General features: G+C 36.3%; 1 protein-coding gene across 1 annotated transcript in view; it reads right to left on the bottom strand.

Moving 5' to 3' along the window:
• Positions 1-18,043, bottom strand: part of WDR7 (WD repeat domain 7) — a 289,363-nt gene that overhangs the window by 189,671 nt on the left and 81,649 nt on the right. Inside the window, exons 17-20 of the mRNA XM_081096649.1 lie at positions 17,731-17,819; positions 12,330-12,428; positions 10,288-10,406; positions 8,491-8,614 (exon numbers count right to left, since the gene is read on the bottom strand). Coding sequence (XP_080952775.1) covers positions 8,491-8,614; positions 10,288-10,406; positions 12,330-12,428; positions 17,731-17,819 — 431 coding nt within the window. The remainder of the gene's footprint in view (positions 1-8,490; positions 8,615-10,287; positions 10,407-12,329; positions 12,429-17,730; positions 17,820-18,043) is intronic.

Here is an 18,043-nt window from a genome sequence, read left to right as displayed (position 1 = left end):
GGGAGAATGAATTAAGCAAAGATATGTTAGTATAATTTCATCACTTTAATCCCAGAACGTATAAATAACACTACAACAAAATCTACCAATAACTATTATAATCAAAATACTACAGATAATGTATAGGTTCATATAATTTTCTTGCTATAGCTTTAAATTACTGTTTTCCTTCCAAACTCTAAGATCTACTGTCACATGCAGATCACGAGACTTCAAACTAAAATATTAAAACAATGCAATTATATATAATATCTAGTCAATAGAAAGAGATAATAAAATTAGAAATACGGCATAAAATTATAAATGTCTCTCTTTTAATGAAAACTGGATTCATTCATGCACATTCAGTGTCTAAGATTTAAAACATCGTAAGATGATCAATCAGCTTTCTATTCTATAACAGCAAGTTGAGCAGAACTCTGAGTTCCTGAACTGGAATAACTGTACTAGAAGAAGAAAAATTTATATTTAAAAGCTTCCTAAGACACTGGTCCTATTACAGACATGTTCCGGTATTCGTGTGCAGTGTTTTGTAAAGTGCTTTATTTCCATTAGCATTATACATTTTTGTTCTTCAGCAAATCAGCAAGAGACTAATGGCACAAATCAATATCCTACTCTTCATAGCAACTAATATTAGGACATTTATTATAGCAAAGGCCACTAGAACCTCAGCGAAAGGTAGACCAGGCATTTCTATTTGAACACCAGTTTCAAAAAACACACAATGTGTCACAGGTGGAATGAGTTTTTCTTTTATAAAATAGTCCTCAGTGGCTCAAGTGCCTTCAACTTCTTAAAGCAGGTGATAAGGGCATGAACACGCAAAGAAAGCCAGCCATTCTGCCTAGGGGCCTCGCCACCAACTACAACTCTAGAAGAGGGGACCGATTTCTGCCCTGAAGGGAGACGTGTGAAAGAGAAAAAGAAAGGGGGATGAGAAAGTAACAAATTATTCCACATCCTTTCTGTGCCAGAAGTTTTTCCACGGTGACAACTGACAGCCAGTGTTCCCTAAGTGGAATGGGAGGGAAGAAGCCGGCAAGGAGCCCACACTTGATGGAATCCCAAGCCTGCACAGTTATTCAAGGAACAAGTTACTGAATTTCCTTGGGCTCCACTCCTTGCCTTGCTCCACAGAGGGGAGCACTGTCATGGGGCTCCTACCGGCAACCTGACAACAGGCTGCTGGCTACTGTTGCAGCACCTCTGCTACGGGCGCCTTTCCTAGAAGCATGAAGTTACTTAATCCTGCGGGGCCCTAACCTGCAGAATTACGTGATGACAGACTTCTCTGTTTATTACTTAGAAAGTCTAACCGATTGATGCAGTAATGCCTTCATTTTTAATTTACCACTTCTCATTCCTAAGATGTGTAAAAAGGGTATAAAGAAAATTACAAGAATATTAAATATCACCTCCAAGAACTCAAGCCATGTGGAACTAAAAGATTTTCCTTTAGATAGCTGTGGCCAAGGAAAGAGAAATTTCATTGTTATTCCATTGGGTTAGTAGCCAAATGTAGATAAGAAGAACAGTTTAATGCTGTTAAATACATGATCAGTCTAGAGTGCTTAAAATTAAGCTCAACAGCTCTGACATTCTGGAAGAAAAAAGAGGAACAAATCCCTTAGGTCCCGATGAAACACTGCAAACAGATACAATACAGATACACTGTGCTTTGCATAATACAGTTTATCTCCAGACAAACCCTTGCTGCCTCCCAATATAAAAATTCCACAGAACATGAAGTACTTTTTAGATAGATCACTTAGTCATAATTTCCTTTTCCCTTTCTAATCACAATACATAATCCTCTCCAGGGGCTTTGTGAGCACTGTAAGACAACTACTAGATATTTCTGAGGAAACCTCGTCTTTTAATTCCAGCTAATTCACAAAACAGGCATTCATTCCACAAGGGGTATTTTAGAATTATTGGTTCTTCATGAGCAACCAAATGATTTTCCCTTCCTTTCCCAATTTTAATTTAGAATATTTTTCACCAAAAAGAAAGCTACACCCAGAATGCAACAAAAGGCCTGAAAAAAACAGTCAAGTAAGCAGAATGTGAGGAGCCAACAGGGAGGCCACAGAGCACGTACACTGAGGCTGGGGGTTCTTTTCATCAGAGAGGCCTATTCTTAGCTAGTTTACTCGTATTTTATATTTATCTCACACATGTTTGGTTACCTGTCTTCCACACTCCCAGAACCCTGGAAACAGGGCAGACGCTCCTAGGAGTGAGAAAAAACAGCCCAAGAGCAGACATTGGTAGCAATTACTAGACAATACAAAGAGTTTCAAGAAAGAAAAAATATTTTTAAAAAACAGAAGATGAAATGCAAGAGATATTCCAATCCGGGTACTTTTAGTTCAGATAAAAAAGGTCCACTCTCTTCAATAAGCAGTGGTGATAATTTTACATCAAGGGTCAAAACAACTCTTGCAACTGAGATGTTTTGAAATATTACAACAAAAAGAATTAATCTTTTTTAATTTTGAGCATCTAGTGATGTTTAAACCCTCAGTTACCTAGAAAATCATTCTTAAGAAGACTGTTAGAGACTTCCAAGTGACTGAGGCATATATACAAAGAAAGGAGGAAGGAATGCTATGTAGTTTAAGGCCTTTTAAAAGGGGGTACAGGAGGACTCTCTTAAATGATATTTATCAAACCCCCTTCCTATCCTTTCCCCATCCTCTCTCTCCCAGCAAACCTGGAAAACAGATGCCTACCAAAGAATGCACTAACATTTACATTATTTTCACCAGCTACAATATACTGTCCTACTAAAATATATAGTTCCATCTTACCTTCTTGTATATTGTTGGTCCATCCACATTTGTGCTCAGAATGATCACTATTTTATAATCATCAGAAAAGTGACTTCAATTCCAGGTACTACAGTGTGGCTTGCTGAAAGTCAAACCCAAAACACTGACTAGGAGTGTCTTTCATTGAACAAAGAAATCCTATTCTGTTTCCAAAGGGGATAAAAAGACGAGCCTAACCCTGGTAACCTTAACACAAAAGGAAGCTAAAAAGGCAGGGACCCGATAGGAACAAAGGATTGTTCTTTCTGATGACATCAATACGTATTAAACACGATGTGGTACACATCCTTCTATCAATATCTGAGATGATAAATTTGCAAATTAATACTACATCGGCCATAACTGCATAAAATTACCCTAGCACCCTCTTTAGAAGAGATTTTGATTTATATAATGGTAGTATCTTTTATGTGTTTAATGTCTCTGAAATTAAAGGAGATGAGCCACTGTGAGCAAGCAGAATACAACGTACAAGAAATAATTACGCTTGTGACCTCATGCCCTGTAAGGTCACTCTGCATCTCAGGCCAAAGGAAATCAGGAAACGTCAACATTTACCTCACAGTAGTCACTGCCTGGAATGAAGGGCAAGTGTGGGTATATTTCATAAACTAGCAGGTGCTTGACCTCATAAAAAAGTCAATTATCAAAATGCTACATGTAGAATGTCACAAATAAGAAATACATAAAATCAGATTATGCAAAATATCTTCACTTCAAAATAAATCTGAGACAACTTATAATATTTTATCTTCATCTGAATTATAATATGACAGCAGAAAACAGCATTAATCCTTCCTTATTAAGAATAATCAATAAAATTTTAAGTGTTTTGTAGTATAAAAGTGATTGCATATACATGCTAAAGAGTGATAACTCAGAAAATATTTACAACACTTATGTCACTTTAAAATGTATCTACTATTTATCAGTCCAGTCCTGTTACTGTGAGAGGAAGAATCACAATGCACTTAACCTCTTATTTTCTACCAGAAATTAGGCATTAAAAGCACATATACTGACTGTATATGTAAGGGAGAGAATGTTTCCTAACAGGTTCAGGGACAGAGCTCCATTACCTGAAATAGAAGTCTTATATCACTCAATTAAGACTTGGTTTTAGTGAAAATTTGTGAACTGGCTATTCAGTTAAGGTGGACTATTGCTGCTTTGCCTCCCCGGTGACTTCTGGTCCACTGCCAGAATCCCTGGGCAATATAAAGAAAGGTCAATTCTGAGACAGTGACAGTTAGGAGAACGAAGCTATAGAATCCGGCACAGGAAAGGAAAGGGGACGGCCAGCCAGCATTCCCTGCCTGTGTTGTGTATATACTGGGCTGGATGCTGTCCAAAGCTTCTCGTTCAGAGCTCTCAATAGACCTAAGAAAAGCAACTGGCTTCTGGCCCACTGCTTTCCTTACGTTCTCAGACAAACCTACAAAAGGCTCGTATTGCATAATGCACCTAGACTTCCAGAAGACCCCAGTCAATATGGCCAGTTGACTGGTCATCCCAGCTCACTCACTTATTGATTGTGAAGCCAGAGAAAGTTGCTAGACACCTGCAACTTCACTCCGCATCTCTAAGACAAATGGCCACCACAGTCCACCAGCCCAGTACGACACCCTGCTCCTCAGGTAAAAACATTTTCTGAGTTTCAAATAACTAACCAAGGGACTCTTAGATCAAGCTCAGTGATACGTTAGGAGCTGCCAATATTGCTTAGGCAATTATTCATATTTTTAAGTGCTTAGGATGATTAAAGTATAAGAAAATATCAGATGAGTGTATTTACCATATATATTGCTTCATATTTTACCTACTTTAGTGATTAAGAAGATTCCTAGGCTAGAATAACTTTTAAGTTTCTAAAAGATTGCTTCATGCTGCAACTCGCTACAATCACCATCTTCTTCAACATGAATGACAATGGCAGAAGCGACTTCACTACAAGCATGTTGATGGCAGGTGTGGGCTGCCCACCAGCTGGCTCCATAACCTTTGATCCCTTCGGACAGCAAATCTGTTCAGCAGCCCTATGTGGTCCTTCCTCATTTGCTGTATGCTTTCTTCTCCTTTCACACATTCAGAACCCCTGCTCCTTAGCTTGACATCCTTTTATTAAACTAGAAAGCTCCCGGCAAAGCAAATTAAAACTAATTTTACACCAAGTCGATATAAAAGTTCCAGAATAGATTAATATATTATAGCAAGAGCTGTTGGAGTAAGATGTTTTAGTTATATGTACAATGCCTGTTTTACTAAAAAATACAATTGCAGTAAGTGATAAGATTAAAATTTTACATAAGCCAGCATTCAGTTAATTTATAAAGTACTCCAGGATATAATAACTAAATACCAAGGACTTTAATTTACATTCATGGAAAGGTTTAAATTTAACCAAAAACAATCTAGTTTATGCTTCTTTAAATAATGATGCGAACCATTATGAGTAATTTTTGACAGTTATTTTTGTGCTCCATTTTGGGGTTGTTAAATTTAATAAAGCTAAGATGACATTGTCTAAAAGCAAGATTATTTAAGCCAAATATCCATTCATTCTTCCACTCCCAATTCTATTTAAAAATCTAAGGATGCTGGAGGAAGAAGACAATAAACAGTGGTTAAGATCATGAGCTTTGCAGTCTGACAACTACTTAGTCACTGAGGGACCTTCAGAAAGAGCTTTAATCTCTCATGGCCACAATTAACTCATTTGCGGGGGAGGAAGTAGGGGTGACAGTGACAATAGTGCCTACTTAACAGGGTTACTGCAATAGTTTGGTGAAATAATACAGACCAAGTAGGTAGGAAAAGCCTGTCAGAGAAAGTGGTAGATGTTATCATTATTTTACTTGTATTGTACCCTCTCTGGACTCTAACAGACATCTCACCTAGCAACATACACATGTTTATCATTGCTTCAGGGAGTAGCCTGTGATCATATAATGCCTTTATGTTGTACCTAACTCATTCTCTTCTTTCCAAGAAAAATATAAAATGGAATCTACCACCATTGCTAATGGCATCTCTCTTCCCAAACTGTCAAGAATACAAGGCTGTGCTAATCTTTGGTGTTTTTCTTAGACCTTTATATGCAATCTGTAATCAAGGCTCAGAATTAGCTCCTATTCTACCCCTTCTATATTTAGGTCTGGGTCCCCATTCCCTTCTGTAACAGCCTCCCAGCTACTTATTCTACTTTAATCAATTTTCCCACTCTACACTAGTCCCTTCTAAATAAAATGTCTTTAAAATGATTCCCATTATTTTCATAATAGTGTTCTCCTTTTGTTTTATTTTTTTAATATACATTTTTATAGATTTCAGAGAGGAAGGGAGAGGGAAAGAGAGACAAATATCAAGGATGAGAGAGAATCATTGATCAGCTGTCTTCTGCAGGCTCCACATGGGGATTGGTACTAGCCCTGACCAGGAATTGAACGGTGACCTCCAGATTCACAGGTAGATGCTCAACCACTGAGCCACGTGGGCCAAGTTGTTCTCCATTTAAAAGAATCCCTAGTGATTTGCTATTTAATTCCACCTTCAATCTGCTCTATAGTACTATACTCATAGTCGGTCCTTAAGTTGGGGGATCTTTTATTCAATAAGGTTTATGATGAGCTGATGAGATCATTCTATTGTCTGAAAGATTGTAAACTTAATGCCACAAGCTACTGAACAAAGAGCACTGTTCCAAACTTGCAAATATGCAAAAGCAGAGCTTTTTTCATCCCATCTTATTTTTTTAAACTTTTTTATATTCAACAAAAATTATAAACCTATAAATATTTATGTAAGAGCTTTAAGTCTAATAACTTACATAGTCTTTTTAATGTCTAAAAACCCTGTTTTTTAACTTAACTTCCTTTAATTAAAATGAAAAAATGCCCTAACCGGTTTGGCTCAATGGATGGAGCGTCAGCCTGCGGACTGAAGGGTCCCGGGTTCGATTCCTGCCAAGGGCATGTACTTGGGTTGTGGGCACATCCTCAGTAGGGGGCGTGCAGGAGGCAGCTGATGGATGTTTCTCTCTTATCGATGATTCTAACTCTCTATCCCTCTCCCTTCCTCTCTGTAAAAAATCAATAAAATATATTTTTAAAAATAAATAAATATATAGTGCTTACCATGGCCTACGCATGGTTTGACGTGCTTAATAAAGATTAACTCGTTCCATCCTCAGAATAATCCTATAATGTCTCACTATCTTCATTTCATCTGTGACAAAACTGGACTGAGAAAGGTTAAGTGTCCAAGGTCACATACCTAATTAAACAACCACTGTAGTCACCACTGGCAAACATCTGGTAGAGTTATACCAGTTATAACAATTGCAATCCTGTTTGAATCTCGTTTTCATTTCCTTCTTCTACAATCATGCTTTGTCTCTCTTGACATATGTAATGAGTATCTCATTAACAGGAATAACTGGTATTGGCAAAAGGTCATTTAAATTCAATCCACCTAAAAGCCAGGCCAAATTTTCAGAGTAAAATGTTTTTATAAAGTTTCATTGAGACTTTCTCTTTAAAAAAACAAAACAGCTAAAATGGATTTATTTATCTTATAACAGATTAAAATTTTAATTCTGAATTCTTCCTTAGGAAAATAAAGAATGACTCAAATGCTGAACTGGGATGAAGCATACCTTTTCCAAAATGAAAAAAAAAATATGAATGCCCAAATACAACTTTTCCTCAGTGCACATTTGACCTAGCAGCATGAGTACAAAGGTTTCATTACGCAAAAAATATTTTGCCCTGGCTGGTATTTCTCAGTGGTTAGAGCATGCCCCATCCCCAAACTCGCACCAAAAGGTCATGGTTCAATTCACAGGCAAGAGCACTTACTTGGGTTGCGGATTCATCCCCTACCCCCTGATCAGGACACGTGCGGGAGGCAACCAATCGATGTGTCACTCTCACATCGATGTTTCTCTCTCTCTCTCTCTCTCTCTCTCTCTCTCTCTCTCCCCCTCTCTCCCCCTTCCTCCCTCCCTCCCTCCCTCCCTCCCATGCTCCCTTCCACTTTCTCTGAAAAGCATTGGAAAAATATCCTCTGGGGAGGATTCACAATATATATATATATATATATATATATATATATATATATATTTTTTTTTTTTTTTTTCCAACAATTTTTCCCAAGGTCTTTCCCAATCCCTTCAAATTGTACTCATTTGAAAAATTCATTAGTCAAACCCTTGCTAATTTTCCCTTTTTCAATAGTACACTAGTCTACCAGATCTTTATTTTTGAAGGATTCACAATCCTAACTTCATTCAACTTAGAAAGCATCTGCCTGTGTTTGTACTTGCATATCATCTATCAATATCTAACAAGCTGGCACTTGTTAAACATAATGCAATGGGCAGACACAGAGACTAGTGTTAAACAGGGTAGGATTTGGGGGGGGGATTAATTTTATAAGGGGTCAATCCATTAGTGAATATCTTGATATTTATATAACTTTTGCTTTTTGTTTTGTTTTGTTGTTTCCCAACCAAACTCCAATCCCTAGGGATTTCAGAAAATGAATGAGCGAATTTGAGGCCCTTGTTTTCACTGGAAGGTAAATGACTCACTTTTGTTTTGGTACTTTTCTAATGAGCACGGAAAGCTTTGTGGAAACGCCTAAGATCTCTTACGTGACATGACGTGGTCCATGTACTGAGGTAAATACGGAGCCCAGGCATCGATGGCTTCCTTCCGGCCCGCCTGCTCAATCCTTCGCAGCTCGGCCAGAAGCAGGGCCTGCGCGGCTTCTCTGACCTGAGACCACAGATCCCAATGTGAGAAAAGCAGGTCAGCCGGTGAGCTGTTTAAAACTAGGAAGTCAGAATGAGACTCTATAAACCACATTTATCCACATGACAAAAACTACTAACCAAACAGGAAATTAAGGACTTTTAAGTGGAATAAATTGGATGCCTGCAGATCAAAGACATTTTAATTACTGTTTTCATTGAAAAATATCTTAACACTAATAGACTGAATTATGTTTGTATATTTAATCAGCTCTGGGTTTAAATTTTCTTTTTTCCAAAAGCTTTTAAAAGAGTCTTGTATGTTAATTTTGCACATTCAATTTCAAAATTTCTATATAAATATTGTCAAAAGTCGTTAGAACTATTAAATTTGTCTTCTCTTTTAGCATGAAGAAATTTAACCTTAGCTAGTGAATTTTTGTAATATACATATATATATACTAAATAGGTATTGTTTACACACCATGCATGTATTAATTCACACATTCATATATACCTAAGAGATGCTTAAACAACGTGTTTTCAACAGATATATTCCCTTGTAATGAGTTCTACAGAAGAACACTAGTTTTCAAAATTATATTATTTTTATTTTTATTTCAACAACTTTTATTTTGCAGTTTTAGTTTATTTTTTATTTTGGCAAAAGTGCCACAGGCATGAGTTAAAGGAGCTAGTCAATTGTCCAGTGATGTACCAATCAATTAACATTTATAATGGAAAAGGTAACAGCAGCATCTGATACGAGTCTCAATAAAAAATGCTTTTACTTATAATTGACTTTAAAGTGAATTAAAATATTATTCAAGGCAAAACCATGAAAATTTTAGTATGCTGCAATTCCACTTGGAATAGAGGGAGGAAAGACAAGAAAAGGAGCAAATATGTTAATTCTATTTGGTAAGTTAAAAATTTTGATTGATACAAACTGCTACAGCTATAGAGGTCAAATACCATAATAAGGAAAATCTCTTTAAAATGTTTCCAAGTCCCTGGTGATATTATATGCTAAGCAATATCTAATACAGCATAGTCCATTAGCACAAAATAATAGCTATCATTTATTGAGCTCCTACAGCGTGTCAGATGCTGCACTAACTATTTTACTTGCATTACCTTATTTGACCCTGACAGCAATCCCATGAGTAATATATTATTATCCCCACTTTACAAATGAGCTTCAAATAGGTTAAGTAAATTGCCCAGGGTCACAGAGTTAATAATTGGCAGGACTGATATTTAAATCCAGGTCTCTTCTAGTCCAAAGACCTTCTCCTTTTATTATAGCACAGTCCCTTCTATTGGACAAAAGCTATTCTGTTAGAATTTGACTGGTGAGATTATACCTGAGCATGCGGTTTTGGGGGACGTGGGTGTATTGCATGTGTGTGTGAACACATGTGCACAATCTATAGAAAGCAATATTTAAGAACCAGTTCCATAAAGTATATGAAACTTTTTATCAAATACTTACTAGTTAAAAAAGTAAACAAATATGCAAGCAAAACACTGCTGTTTAGTATATAAACTGAAAAAAAATCATGAATCCATATTTCCTATCACATAATAAGTAGGTGATAAGAAATTAGACAAACATTAACCATCTTGTTTAACATTTACACTTGTCCAATGCCTTGTCAATGATTTTGTTTTCTGTCCATGTCACCTCGACATTACCTCCAAGCATCGATCCTGCCATCTCCGAGCAAGCATCTCTAGAAGTGGAGGCCGAAACTTGTCCAGTCCCAGCAGATCTGGCAGCATCACACAATGCATCGCAGCCAGCTGACTCCAGCCTATTAAAATGTAACATATGAAAAATACTGTAAACATTCTGGCCTTCCCTAATTCAAAGGTTTTTCTTTATGTACATATACCAGAAACAGAAAACACAGAAACACTCCGTGCGAAGTATGTGCAAATTCTACATGAAAAACACATTTCTAAATAGTCCCTCTAAAATCAAGTACATATTCAAGGATGGAAAAGCATAGAAATAAACAGGTTCCAGAGCCACAGACTTGAAGCCACTTTCAGTTACGAGGACATTCACACAGATATCCAAAGACAGGCCATGTCCATCATGAGGCCAGGCCCTCTCTCTATTACCATCGTGTCAGTCAACAGAGATGTCCCCTTCTTTGTCACAGGGCCTTTAATTAAGGTCCTTATTGATCCCTCTTCTTAGAAAGTGAATCAGATATTTAATCACAATCAGAGCTGATATAAGTAACATACACTAATTTTGAGAGGTAGGTGAATTCAGACATTCCACTATATAGTAAATTTATCATCTGAAATTTACATAATCTTAAGCATTAATAACAAATAAGCATCATTATTTGGAATAAATGTTACTTTTTCCAAAATTCTAATCCACAATATGGAACCTGATTGTATGAAGAAGACAAACACCGTAAACCACCACAGTATTTTGAAGTACCAGTATCCAGACATTCTCAAGTAATCATGTCAACCCTATTTCAAAGGCGACTGAAAAATATATATACAATAAATGCTACATTCTTTCCAAATTATATATAAAGCTACTATGAATGCATAGTAACTACCATTACCTCCTGGGGTAGCATTTAAAGACAAATAATCAAGAATAAGTGCAAAAACACTTTTTTACTACCATCATTACAAGGTGAGTTATCTGTGATCACAGAATTTCAGCCAATCAACATTTTAAAATAATCTAAACTAACAATAACAAAAACCCTACCTCAAAATGATTATTGGGATTGTTAAAAGAGAATGTGTGAGTGAGGGACAAGAGAGGGACAAGCCATCTATCTAAAGATCCATCCTATCAGTAGGAAAATTTTCTTCAATTGCGAATATACAATTACATTAATTAAGGTGATGAGTATGTACTTTTTAGATAATAAATTATTTTCAACAGAGGGATATATATTAAAGTTCTTATTGATCCCTTTTCTTAGAAAGTGAATCAGATATTTATATCTTCACCAACCTGGTGAAGATTGAACCCACAATGAAGAGAGTGAATATAGCCAAGAGCTCACAAATTCCATTAAGCTTCCGGGCAGTATAAATAATCCCAGTAGGGTATAAAGATTTGTAGGTCCCATTTCAAAAAGACTTCCTACTAGTGTAACTCCACAGGGATAATATGATAGCTTAACTACATCTTAAAAACTAAAAGGACCCATTTTTGACTTGGCCAGAAAGAGAAATAGTTAAGATAAAATAGGTGACTTCCCATCAGTTTACAATCACTGCTGCTAATCGTCATTGTGAAGACTTTTCAAATGAAAACGTAAATTAAGGGAGCTGTGACATCCCCCTCTAAGCAGGGCATATGGTGTGTAAAGAGAGTAAGGTATGTCTCTCACAGGTAAGCTACAGGTAAAAATAAACTGGCAGCTCCAACACCAGAGTTCCCATGGCAAGCATTATCATGAAAACCATGCACCTCTCAACACCCACTTCACATCAAAGATTAGCATCTGGGCCACTCTTTAATAGCATTCTAGATACAGGAAACATGGCTTATTCCAGCCTGGCATAACATTACATTTTTATAATTGGCCCTTATCAATGACATTAGCAAATAAAGTTAGAACATGGAAACTTTACCATCTCATACATACCAAAGCAGATAAGTGTATAAATTAGATTAAAAAAAGAACATGTCAAATTAGAATAAAGCACAGATTGAAAGAAAGTTGGTAGAAGTTGAGAGAGAATACCTTCATTTACTAAGAAACAGGAATGGAAAGCAGGAGTAGAAGTGGGGTCAGAGCCAGAGTGATCAGCATCAGACCGAGCGGAAATGACAGGTGCAGGAACTTGCAGAGGAAAAGAGGAGAAATAAAAAAAGAGAGAATTGAAGTACAGCAGTTTCTGAAAAAAAGTTCAGTATTAGTGAAGAATGAAAACAAAGTTGGCAAAATATAGTAAATGTAGAACTAAAAAATGATGTTTTAATCAGACGGGCATGGTCATTAAAGATCACAGCATGGAAATGATATATTTTATTGAATAGCAATCACAGTGTAGTTCAAATTCCTCTGAAAACCAAGATCTCTTTAATATTAGATTGAATGATGTAGCAGCTAATATAGAAACAGTTCTAAAACAAAATAAGGCAACCATGAAAAAATGTCAACACATTAAAAATTAGCAAAGTGTAACTCAATTTTGAAAATGTATCACATAATGTAAAGTTCATATTGGTCTTGCGTTTTTTCTAATGATTTTCTAACATTATGTGTAAATTATTTTCTAATCTTTCAAACCAATATCCACTGAAATCATTTCAATTTCCCACCCTTGTATGATCAAAACTCCATTTAAAATATGCCAACTTATAAAGAATATATGTACTATATATTCTTATTAGGAGAATCCTGACATAGGTTCATTCTTTGGAGTTCAAAAAAAACTATTTTTACTATACAAAAGCTTTATATTCTAAGAGTAATTGTTGTGAATATTATAGTCTTTATAAAATGCTCTTTCAAAAGTTATGCTGCCAGGAAAATGGTTCAGCTTAAATTATCATATGAAAAGGCAAAAGGACCGTATGGCACACACATTCTACAACTGGGGGTCAATGTTAAGATTTAGAGGTCACCATTTGACACTTCCTTCCTATGGCGAAATTACCATATGTCATGCACAAGCATCTTCAAATTAATCCCTCTCCTTTCTTCTGCCACTGAACAGCAATAGGTTTGGGCTCCTGCACAGTTTAAGCATTGTCTGCTGAGTGATATGTTTGCTTTTCATGCAGTGAAGTTCTTTTGTAACCATGGGCCAGCTGCAGGAAAACAACTTTTCATAATTCCCACACCAATGCATCATAATGTCAATCAGGCACGTGTGAGGGAAACAGAACTAAAAGAAGTACATGAACATGAGTAAGAAAACAAAAATCCAACTCCATGAACCCTAAGAGCAGATCTTGCACACACAAAAAGTTTCATCTGGGAAGTTATTTTTTAGTATAACAGACTGCTTTTGGTCCTAATGAAATTTTAATTAGTGTATGATGCTATGCTTATAAAAGGAATAGGGCTGTTCTTAATTGTATATTTCATAAGATCTAATAATAACATTGCAAAATAATCTTGCAGAGAAATCCCAAAAATTTCTATATTCCATTGAATAATTTTATTGTCCATTTTAAATCCTGCTTAATTACAAATTCAGTTATTAGAGCCTATAAAGTATTCATTGCCTCATGCAAAAAGTTGGTAAACTTTAGTGGCAAGAAGTAAAGTTTCAGGTTTTAGCTTTCATGTTAACAAAATTGTTGAGAAATTTCCTCTGGTGATTTCCAACAGCAGGGACACTCCTGCAATTTCACATTTTTTAAAAAGTGAGAAATTGTTATGATTCCAGTAGAGATTATTAATGCTATCTAATTTTACCCTTAATTCTGAAAGGACACTAAAAGGAGAGGATAATGAAATTCAATATGTATGTGTGTGTGTGTGTGTATATATATATATATATATATATATATATATATATGCCTAAGTGACCAGCTAACCAGCCGGTAGCTATGATGCACAATGACCACCAGGGGGCAGACGCTCAATGCAGGAGCTGCAGTGACTTGGCTGCTGCAGTTGTGGGGGGCGGGGGGGGGGGGGCACACCCAGTACCAGAGAGGAGGGAGTCTGATTCCAGGGTGTGTCACCCGAGAACCGCCCTCTCACAATCCAGAACCCCTCGGGGGATGTCAGAGAGCCAGTTTTGGCCCGATGCCAGCACACCAGGTCAAGGGACCCCACCGGTGCACAAATCTGTGCACTGGGCCTCTAGTAAGTATATAAAAGTGTAGGGCTAAACAATCATTATCTTACATGGGTCAAATAGTGGGATTAAACTAGAATGTTTTCTCTAAGTCACAAGTCTAAAGGAAACTAGAAATGCTACTGACAAAGCAGATAGAATAATGTGTCTTAATAAAACAGTGTTCAATATAAGTATCTTTATTTTTAATGATAAAAATAAACAGATTCTGGGTATTATATTTCTGGAGTCCTGTTTAAATAGACATCTCATAAAGAAAAAGCTATTTACACTACTTTAATCAATCTATGTCATAACTGAAACTACTTTCATAATTAATTGAGAATATTGAAATTAAATGCTGCTAGAGCTTTTAACCCTACAGCTCTTAAATACATTTTTCACATACAGAAAAAATCAGCAATAGAAATAAGAAAAAGTACCACTTCCAAAATAAAGAGCTCAAGTTTTAATGAAAAATAATACAGCTGAAAAAGTTATGTCTAGAACTGAACAATAGACCTGTGCCAGTCTATCCCCATGTGAGGCTGTGCTGAAACAATTTTGCCTGGTGTTTCACTAATCCTTAGGAAGAGAAGCACGTTGGTAGTTGGCACGGCAGCTTTTCTGTTTTAAGAAATCAAGTGCTTGCATCCGCTATAATTACAGAGGGACAAAAATGTAATCCAAGAAGAAACATCAACAGTAAAGAATGATAATGAAGATAATGATGATGACAAGTAATATCTCTAACAAGAACAGATTTTAAATGAAGCTTTAAAATAAATGTAGGGGAGCCCTGCCACTGATTTGTACCGTCTAATCTGAAAGATGCCGTCAATGAATTTAGATCTAGAGCTAAAAGGGGCTGCTTGTGTTCTAATCACAGTATCTATACTTTATGTCATACCTGTGTGGGTCTGTTTCAATTTCTCTCTGAAATAATGCTCCAAAAATGTGAAAACTATACAAAATAAAGAATTTTTACTTTATAAGGTAATAGTATAGTCAGAACATTTTACATTTGAAAAGAACTTCTACTTTTGGCCAGGATGCAACCATAAAAAAGCAAAGCAAAATACATAAAGCAATGGTTCCAGGCCACAGGACATCAAGAGGGACTGAGAGTCAGGAAGACAAAATGACCCTATGAACACCTCAGCTGACTGCCTTGGGGGGGTTTCTAGGACAAGATGCAAGAAGGGAGGGAGGGGAACTGAGGAAGAGCCCAGCAGTTTCCCTGAGTTGGGAAGACAGCTGAGTCTCAGGAAACTGGGCAGCTAGAATTCACAGGACAGAGACGAGAGAGCTACGAAGATCAAGGTTCTTCAGATACTCAGCAGAGTACTGATGAGTACATGTGTGTTAGGAAACAACTCCAGGCTGGGAAAGAACCTACCAAAGGGCCAGACACAGTGCCTGCTCCTAGCAGCCTGACTGGAAAATCCCTAATTCACAGAGCACTAGATAAAGTACTCAGGAAGGGCTTGTGTTGGTGATGGGAAACAGCTAGCTTTAGACATATAGCACTGCTCCAATCACATTCAACACGTCATAAAAGCACAACAATATTTTCCATCTTTTTCCCTTTAGCCATTTTGACGGATGTATACTCATCTCTCACTTAGAAAAACCCATTAACGCTAGCTGCTAAAGCTGAAGATAAATATATGCAGAAATTCCACTTTGAGTTACACACACAACAGAAATGCTTATAATGTATACTAAGATTCAAATACACGAATGTCCATAGCAGAATTATTTATGAAAACCAAACACTGGAAATAATGCAAATGTCTATTGACAGGATGAATGGATGAATAAACTGTGGTCTATTCATTCAACAGAACACTATACAGTAATAAAAATAAACAATGAAAGTGAACAAGCCACAGTCTGATGCAACAATATTGATAATTCTCACAAAAGAAGCCAAATACAAAAGAATACGTCCTCCATGACTGATTGAATTCATATAAAATTCAAAACATGAGCAAACTATGTTTAGGAATTTAAACTTAGGGGGTGCAACTACAAAGGAAAGAAAGAAAGTGATTTCTTGAAAGTCAAGATGGTTGCCTCTGGCAGGGGAAGGTCTGGTTGGGAGGGAATCGGAAGGAGGCTCTGGGAACTCTGCACTGTTGTTTCCTGCCCAAGGCCGTGGTGACAAAGGTGTTTAGCTTGCACAAGTCACTGCAATACAGATCTGTTTTGTGCACTTTTCTAGATGTATATTACATTTTATATACAGTATACAAGTATAAAGAGTTATATAACCCAAACTATTAACTTTTATATAATCTAATATAAACCATAAAATAACATACACGCTTAATGCGAAAACTGATAAAACAAGAGGGGTGACCGACCATGTGGAGTTGGAATGAAGGATGGGAGTGGTGCAGAGACTGTGAGAGCTGGTTTTCCATAATGAGAAGCCAACAGACAGTACCCAAAACTAAAATCAAGCATCCCACTTAAGGCATTAAAATACATGCCAAATAATCAGCTAAGAGAGAGAAAAGTCCCTGTCCCAGGGAAGGGGAAAATTGTAGATACAAAGTTAGAGACCTGCTGTTTACCTAGCAAATCACTGGCTCTTTAAAACCTAAAGAGGTTTAAAACTGTATAATTTTAAATCTAAGAGGAAAAAAAAGAACACTCTAAAATGTCATCATTTACAAGCAGAGCCTTCATCATCCTCTCTTACTTCTACCACATCTTGTGAGTCACAACTCTCAGCTGGAAGGAACGCTCTCACAAAGTGGAAGTGGCCCTGCCCCACCTCCAACTCTCTGCTGAGCTCACTTGTCAGCCTTAAAATGAGTATAAAAGATAATAAAGAGAAACTCAACCTTTCTTCTTCTATCGCCTAATGAAAAAGCTACAGATAAAAGTAAAAATCTAATGATTTAAATAAAAAGAAAGGGTTTTCACTTGTGGTTTGCAATGCATGAACTATTGGCAAATGGAAGAAGAATAGCTAGAATATAGAAATATAAACTTAACATTTTAAAATGTAGTTAAACAACAGATATAAGTTTTAAAGTCAAGATGCACATAAATAAGGCACCAATGTGTCAAGTTAAGGTGCCCTTAATGCATAAAAATAAGGCCAAAGGCAGTACAATAAAATTATGTGAAATATGCTCATTTATCAATTTCTAAATAAATCTGATTTATTTTTAACTGACATCTTAATTATCTATATTTACATCTGGAATATAACAACTTTTCTCTCTCTTAACAATCTGAGACAAACAAAATGTTATGATTATACATTAGCTGTGCCTCCTCAGTTTCTACAGCTAAGATGCATGTCAATTACTTAATAAGATTTCATTTTACCTTGTTTAATTTGTCCTTGCACAATATTTCTGGAAGTTGGAGGGGAACCCCGGGCCTTAGAAAGGTCTGGGGTGCTTGGTCTAGGTGGCCTTTCAAAAAAAAAAAAAAAAAGAAAAAAATTTTCTTTAAAGAAGACATGTACTGGTATATATGTATTCATATTTTTATATTTCCAGAACAATTGTATTGTACCTATTAATATTTCCCATTTCAAATTTTAATATAGTAAATTAAATAATTAGCATATAGCAAGTAAGAATTTCACATCTACAACTTATGCTTTATTCTAGCTTAAAAATATGAACAATTCAAG

Source organism: Myotis nattereri (genome assembly GCF_964212035.1).
Source record: "Myotis nattereri genome assembly, chromosome: 8".
Lineage (NCBI taxonomy): Eukaryota > Metazoa > Chordata > Mammalia > Chiroptera > Vespertilionidae > Myotis > Myotis nattereri.
Note: the sequence above shows the minus strand (reverse complement) of the source record. Positions and strands in the feature narration are given on the sequence as shown.